At 52.3% G+C, this 7439-nt stretch overlaps 1 protein-coding gene across 1 annotated transcript in view; it reads left to right on the top strand.

Annotated features, from left to right (window-relative positions):
* Positions 1-2020, top strand: part of VPS28 (VPS28 subunit of ESCRT-I) — an 8303-nt gene extending 6283 nt beyond the window's left edge. Inside the window, exons 2-4 of the mRNA XM_015851289.2 lie at positions 291-344; positions 566-657; positions 1770-2020. Of these exons, the coding sequence (XP_015706775.1) occupies positions 291-344; positions 566-657; positions 1770-1887 (264 nt within the window). The 3' untranslated portion in view covers positions 1888-2020. The remainder of the gene's footprint in view (positions 1-290; positions 345-565; positions 658-1769) is intronic.
* The last annotated feature ends 5419 nt before the right edge of the window (positions 2021-7439 follow it).

Genomic DNA, 7439 nt, shown 5'->3' on the forward strand with positions numbered 1-7439 from the left:
TATGGGGTTATATGGGGTTATATGGGATCTATGGGGTTATATGGGGATATATGGGGTTACATGGGGTTATACGGGGATATATGGGGTTATATGGGATTATATGGTTGGGTATGTGCTTATGGGGTGGGGGACATGGGGGGTTAATGGAGTTATGGGGCCGGATAGGGCTTATGGGGGGTATATGGGATGGGATTTTGGGTTATAGGGGGTTTATGGGGTATTTCGGGGGTTATGGGGTGGGATATGGGGTTATTGGGGGCACTGAGTTTCTTCCCCCCCCTGTTTTCCAGCTGTTCATCACCATTATGGACAAACTGCGCCTGGAGATCCGAGCCATGGATGAGGTCGGGACCCCATAGACCCCATAGAATCCCATAGAATCCCATATAACCCCATAGGCCCCATATAACCCTATAGACCCCATAGAATCCCATAGAACCCCATGTAACCCCATACAACCCCATATAACCCCATACAACCCCATATAACCCCATATAACCCCATATAACCCCATATAACCCCATATAACCCCATATAATCCCATATAACCCCTTTGACGCCATAGATCCAACCCGACCTTCGGGAGCTGCTGGAGACCATGAACCGGATGAGCGCCCTGCCCAGCGACTTCGAGGGCCGCCATCACGTCCTGCACTGGTACATATAGGGTCTATAGGGTTTATAGGGTCCTTATGGGGCCTTATGGGGTCTTATGGAGTCTTATAGGGTTGTTATGGGGTTTTATGGGGTCTTTATGGGGTATGCATATGAGGCCTATGAGGCCTAATGGGGCCTAGTGAGGCCTAATGTGGCCTATGTGGCCTATGGGGTTATTATGGGGTTATTATGGGGTTCTTATGGGGTCTTATAGGGTCCTTATGGGGTTTTATGTGGTCTTATGGGGTCCTTGTGGGGTCCTTATGGGGTCTTTATGGGGTCCTTATGGGGTTTTATGGGGTATTTATGCGATCTATGGGGCCTATGAGGCCTGTGTGGCCTACTGAGGCCTAGTGAGGCCTAATGGGGCCTATGAGGCCTAATGGGGTCCTTATGGGGTCCTTATGGGGTATTATGGGGTCTTTATGGGTTCCTCATGGGATCTTATGGGGTTGTTATGGGGTCCTTATGGGGTCATTATGGGGTCCTTATAGGATCATTGTGGGGTTTTTATGGGGTCTTGTGGGGCCTATGCGGCCTAGTGAGGCCTACTGAGGCCTATGAAGCCTATAGGGCCTTATGGGGCACTTACGGGGCCTTATGGGGTTTTTATGGGGCCTTATGTGGTCTTATGGGGTCCTTATGGAGTCCTTATGGGGTCTTATGGGGTCTTAAAGGATCATTATGGGGTTTTTATGGGGTCTTATGGGGCCTAACGAGGCCTAATGGGGCCTATGCGGCCTACTGAGGCCTAATGGGGCCTAATGGGGCCTAGTGAGGCCTAATAGGGCCTATGTGGCCTATGGGGTTCTTATAGGGTCTTTATGGGGCCTAATGGGGTCTTATAGGGTCTTTATGGGGTCTTATGAGGTCCGTATGGGGTCTTATGGGGTCCTTATGGGGTCCTTATGGGGTCTTATGGGGTCATTATGGGGTCTTATGGGGCCTATGCGGCCTACTGAGGCCTAATGGGGCCTAGTGAGGCCTAATGGGGCCTTACGGGGTCCTATGGGGTCCTTATGGGATCTTATGGGGTTCTTATGGGATCCTTATGGTCTCCTATGTGTTCTTTATGGGGTTCTTAATGTTCTGGTTCTGGTTCCGACCCGCAGGCTGCAGACGTTGAGCTCCATGTCGGCATCAGATGAACTGGACGACAACCAGGTCCGACAGATGCTGTTCGACCTGGAATCGGCCTATAACGCCTTCAACCGCTGCCTGCATGCGTGACCCCAACCGGACCGGAACCGGAACCAGAACCAGAACCAGAACCTGGAGGGGGATATGGGGTCACTAAGGCATCAATGGGGCAATGGGAACTGCATGGGGTCAATGGGTGAATAAAACATATTGGATTAATGGGCTCAATTGGATTCAATGGGATCGGAATTGGACCGGAACCAGAACCGGATCGGAACCGGAACCAGAACCTGAAGGGGGATATGGGGTCACTAAGGCATCAATGGGGCAGTGGGTGAATGGAAGTAATGGGGCCAATTGGACCCAATGGGATCGGAACCGGATCGGACCCAGAACCGGACCAGAACCGGAGCCAGAACCGGACCAGAACCAGAACCGGACCGGAACCGAACCGGAACTGGATCAGAACCAGAACCAGAACCTGAAGGGGGATATGGGGTCACTATGGCATCAATGGGGCAATGGGTGGATGGAAGTAATGGGGCCAATTGGACCCAATGGGACCAGAACCGGAACCGGACCCAGAACCGGACCCAGAACTGGATCAGAACCAGAACCAGAACCTGAAGGGGGATATGGGGTCACTAAGGCATCAATGGGGCAATGGGTGAATGGAAGTAATGTGGCCAATTGGACCCAATGGGACCAGAACCGGTCCCAGAACCGGAACCAGAACCAGAACCGGACCGGAACCGGACCCAGAACTGGACCGGAACCAGAACCCGAACCTGAAGGGGGATATGGGGTCACTAAGGCATCAATGGGGCAATGGGAACTGCATGGGGTCAATGGAAGTCAATGGGGTCTATGGGGTGAATAAAAGTCATTGGACTAATGGGCTCAATTGGATTCAATGGGATCGGAACCGGACCAGAACCAGAACCGGATCGGAACCAGAACCAGAACCTGAAGGGGGATATGGGGTCACTAAGGCATCAATGGGGCAATGGGTGAATGGAAGTAATGGGGTCAATTGGAACCAATGGGACCGGAACCAGAACCGGACCAGAACCAGAACGGAACCAGAACCGGACCCAGAACCGGATCAGAACCAGAACCTGAACCTGAAGGGGGATATGGGGTCACTAAGGAATCAATGGGGCAATGGGTGAATGGAAGTAATGGGGCCAATTGGACCCAATGGGACCGGAACCGGAACCGGAACCAGAACCGGATCCGGAACCGGACCTAGAACCGGACCGAAACCGGAACCAGAACTGGATCAGAACCAGAACCTGAACCTGAAGGGGGATATGGGGTCACTAAGGCATCAATGGGGCAATGGGTGAATGGAAGTAATGGGGCCAATTGGACCCAATGGGACCAGAACCGGACCGGAACCAGAACCAGACCAGAACCAGAACCAGAACTGGACCGGAACCGGATCCAGAACCAGAACCAGAACCTGAAGGGGGATATGGGGTCACTAAGGAATCAATGGGGCAATGGGGGGATGGAAGTAATGGGGCCAATTGGACCCAATGGGACCAGAACTGGACCGGAACCAGAACCAGAACCGGACCGGAACCGGATCCAGAACCAGAACCAGAACCTGAAGGGGTTTATGGGGTCACTAAGGCGTCAATGGGGCAATGGGAACTGCATGGGGTCAATGGAAGTCAATGGGGTCTATGGGTGAATAAAAGTCATTGGATTAATGGGCTCAATTGGATTCAATGGGATCGGAACCGGACCGGAACCAGAACCGGACCGGAACCAGAACCAGAACCTGAAGGGGGATATGGGGTCACTAAGGCATCAATGGGGCAATGGGTGGATGGAAGTAATGGGGCCAATTGGACCCAATGTGACCAGAACCGGAACCGGACTGGAACCAGAACCGGACCCGAACCAGAACCAGACCCAGAACCGGATCAGAACCAGACCCAGAACCTGAATGGGGATATGGGGTCACTAAGGCATCAATGGGGCAATGGGAACTGCATGGGGTCAATGGAAGTCAATGGGGTCTATGGGTGAATAAAAGTCATTGGACTAAATTGGATTCAATGGGATCGGAATTGGATCGGAACCAGAACCGGAACCGGACCCAGAACCGGATCAGAACCGGACCCAGAACCTGAAGGGGGATATGGGGTCACTAAGGCATCAATGGGGCAATGGGTGGATGGAAGTAATGGGGCCAATTGGACCCAATGGGACCAGAACCGGACCGGAACCAGAACCGGACCCAGAACCGGATCAGAACCGGAACCAGAACCGGAACCAGAACCTGAAGGGGGATATGGGGTCACTAAGGCATCAATGGGGCAATGGGTGAATGGAAGTAATGGGGCCAATTGGACCCAATGGGACCAGAACTGGACCAAGAACTGGTCCATACTAGCTTATACTGGTCCATACTGGTCCATACTGGGTTATACTGGTCCATACTGGTCCATACTGGGTTAGACTGGCCCATACTGGTCCATACTGGGTTATACTGGTCCATACTGGTCCATACTAGTCCAGACTGGGCTATAGTGGTCCATACTGGCCCATACTGGGTTGTACTGGTCCATAATGGGTTATACTGGTCCATACTGGTCCATACTGGGATATACTGGGTTATACTGGTCCATACTGGTCCATACTGGGTTAGACTGGCCCATACTGGTCCATACTGGGTTATACTGGTCCATACTGGTCCATACTGGGCTATACTGGGTTATACTGGTCCATACTGGTCCATACTGGTCCATACTGGGTTATACTAGACCATACTGGTCCATACTTGTCCGCACTGGCCCATACTGGGTTATACTTGGTTATACTGGTCCATACTGGTCCTTACTGTTCCATACTGGTCCATACTGGGTTATACTGGTCCATACTGGTCCATACTGGTCTATACTGGTCCATATTGGTCCATACTGGTCTATACTGGGTTATGCTGGGTCATACTGGTCCATACTGGTCCATACTGGTCCATACTGGGTTATACTGGCCCATACTGGTCCATACTGGGTTATACTGGTCCATACTGGTCCATACTGGTCCATATTGGTTTATACTGGTCCATACTGGGCCATTCTGGGCCATAATGGAAGGCACTGAGGCCATATTGGGAGTAATGGGAGGAGACTGGTCCATACTGGGTTGTACTGGGAGCACTGTGCCATACTGGGCTCTTCTGGGCCATACTGGTCCATACTGGGTTATACTGGGTTATACTGGGTTATACTGGGCCATACTGGGTCATATTAGGTTATACTGGTCCATTCTGGTCCATACTGGGTTATACTGGGTTATACTGATCCATACTGGGTTATACCTGGTTATACTGGGTTATACTGGCCCATACTGGTCCATACTGGGTTATACTGACCAATACTGGGTTATACTGGTCCATACTGGGATATACTGGTCCATACTGGTCCATACTGGTCCATACTGGTCCATACTGGGTTATACTGGTCCATTCTGGTCCATACTGGGTTATACTGATCCATACTGGGTTATACTGATCCATACTGGTCCATACTGGTCCATACTGGTCCATACTGGGTTATACTGGCCCATACGGGGTTTAAACCGGAAGTACTCCGAAAACCGGAAGCGGAAGTGCTCCTCCAGCACGATGCTCCGAAAACCGGAAGCGGAAACACTCCCCCAGCACTACGCTCCGAAAACCGGAAGCGGAAACTAACGCTCCGCCCAATGAGAACAGTTCTTCCAGCCCAGGCGGGCTGTGATTGGATGGGAGGAGGAAGTGGGCCGGTGATTGGGTGAGGGGTGGAAGGGGAGGGGTTGTGATTGGCGGAAGGGGCGGGACGTGGGGAAGGAAAGGAAGGGTTGTGATTGGTTGAAGGGAGGAAGGGGAGGGCTGTGATTGGCTGGGAGGAGGAAGTGTGGGAGAAGCGGGAGAGAACGGCGAGATGAGCGCGGAGCGGGAACTGAGGCGTCAGTAACGGGATATTATGGGATGGAATGGGGCGGATACTGGGTTATAATGGGATGTAATGGGAGATGAGATAATGGGATGTAATGGGATGTAATGGGAGGGACTGGGATGTAATGGATATAATGGGATGTAATGGGATAGACTGGGATATAATGGGATATACTGGGAGATAATGGGATGTAATGGGATGTAATGGGATGTAATGGGATAGACTGGGTTATACTGGGATATACTGGGATGTAATGGGATGTAATGGGAGGGACTGGGATGTAATGGATATAATGGGATGTAATGGGATAGACTGGGATGTAATGGGATGTACTGGGAGGGAATGGGACTGGGAGATACTGGGATGAACTGGGAGGGACTGGGATGTAATGGGAGGGACTGGGGGGCAACTGGGAGATACTGGGATAGACTGGGATAGACTGGGAGGGATTGGGGGGGAATGGAATGGGAATGGGAGGGATACTGGGATACTGGTTTATACTGGGATGGACTGGGAGAGACTGGGATAGACTGGGATGGGAATGGGAGGGATACTGGGAGATTATACTGGGAGATACTGGGAGGGACTGGGATGAACTGGTTTATACTGGGAGCAACTGGGATGAACTGGGAGGGACTGGGATGAACTGGGCTATACTGCGAGGGATTGGGACTGGGAGATACTGGGATGGATTGGGATGAACTGGGAGGAACTGGGGGGGATTGGGAGGCAACTGGGAGCTACTGGGAGGGACTGGGAGCTACTGGGATGAACTGGGAGATACTGGGATGGACTGGGAGGGATTGGGAGCAACTGGGTTATACTGGGAGATACTGGGAGGGAATGGGAAGGGATGGGAGAGACTGGGATGTACTGGGATAGACTGGAAGATACTGGGAGGGATACTGGGATATATTGGGATGAAGTGGGAGATACTGGGAGGGACTGGGAGGGACTGGGAGGGATACTGGGTTATAATGGGATATACTGGGAGATACTGGGAGATACTGGGAGATACTGGGAGGGTCTGGGATGGGATTGGGATGGGAATGGGGGGGACTGGGAGATACTGGGAGATAATGGGATAAACTGGGGTGGGATGGGAGGGAACGAGGGGGACTGGGATATACTGGGTTATACTGGGATATACTGGGATGGGATTGGGATGGGAATGGGATGGACTGGGATGGGATTGGGAGGCAACTGGGAGCTACTGGGTTGAACTGGGAGGGACTGGGGGACAACTGGGAGGATGGGGACTGGGAGCATTGGGAGCACTGGGAATGGGGACTGGGATGGACTGGGCCATACTGGGAACACTGGGATCATCACGTCCATTGGGTCCATAGAGCCCCATAGAGCCCCATTGATCCCTATCGAGCCCTGTTGAGCCCCATAGGCCCCATTGAACCCCATAGAGCCCCATTGATCCTATTGAGCCCCATTGATCCCATTGAACCCCATTGAGCCCCATAGAGCCCCATTGATCCCTACTGAGCCCCATAGAGCCCCATTGATCCCTATTGAGCCCCATAGAGCCACATAGAGCCCCATTGATCCCCATTGATCCCCATTGAGCCCCATAGAGCCCCACTGATCCCTATTGAGCCCCATAGAGCTCCATTGATCCTATTGAGCCCCATTGATCCCATTGAACCCTATTGAGCCCCATAGAGCCCCATTGATCCC

This window comes from Coturnix japonica, unplaced genomic scaffold, assembly GCF_001577835.2.
Source record: "Coturnix japonica isolate 7356 unplaced genomic scaffold, Coturnix japonica 2.1 chrUnrandom916, whole genome shotgun sequence".
In the NCBI taxonomy this organism is placed as follows: Eukaryota; Metazoa; Chordata; class Aves; order Galliformes; family Phasianidae; genus Coturnix; species Coturnix japonica.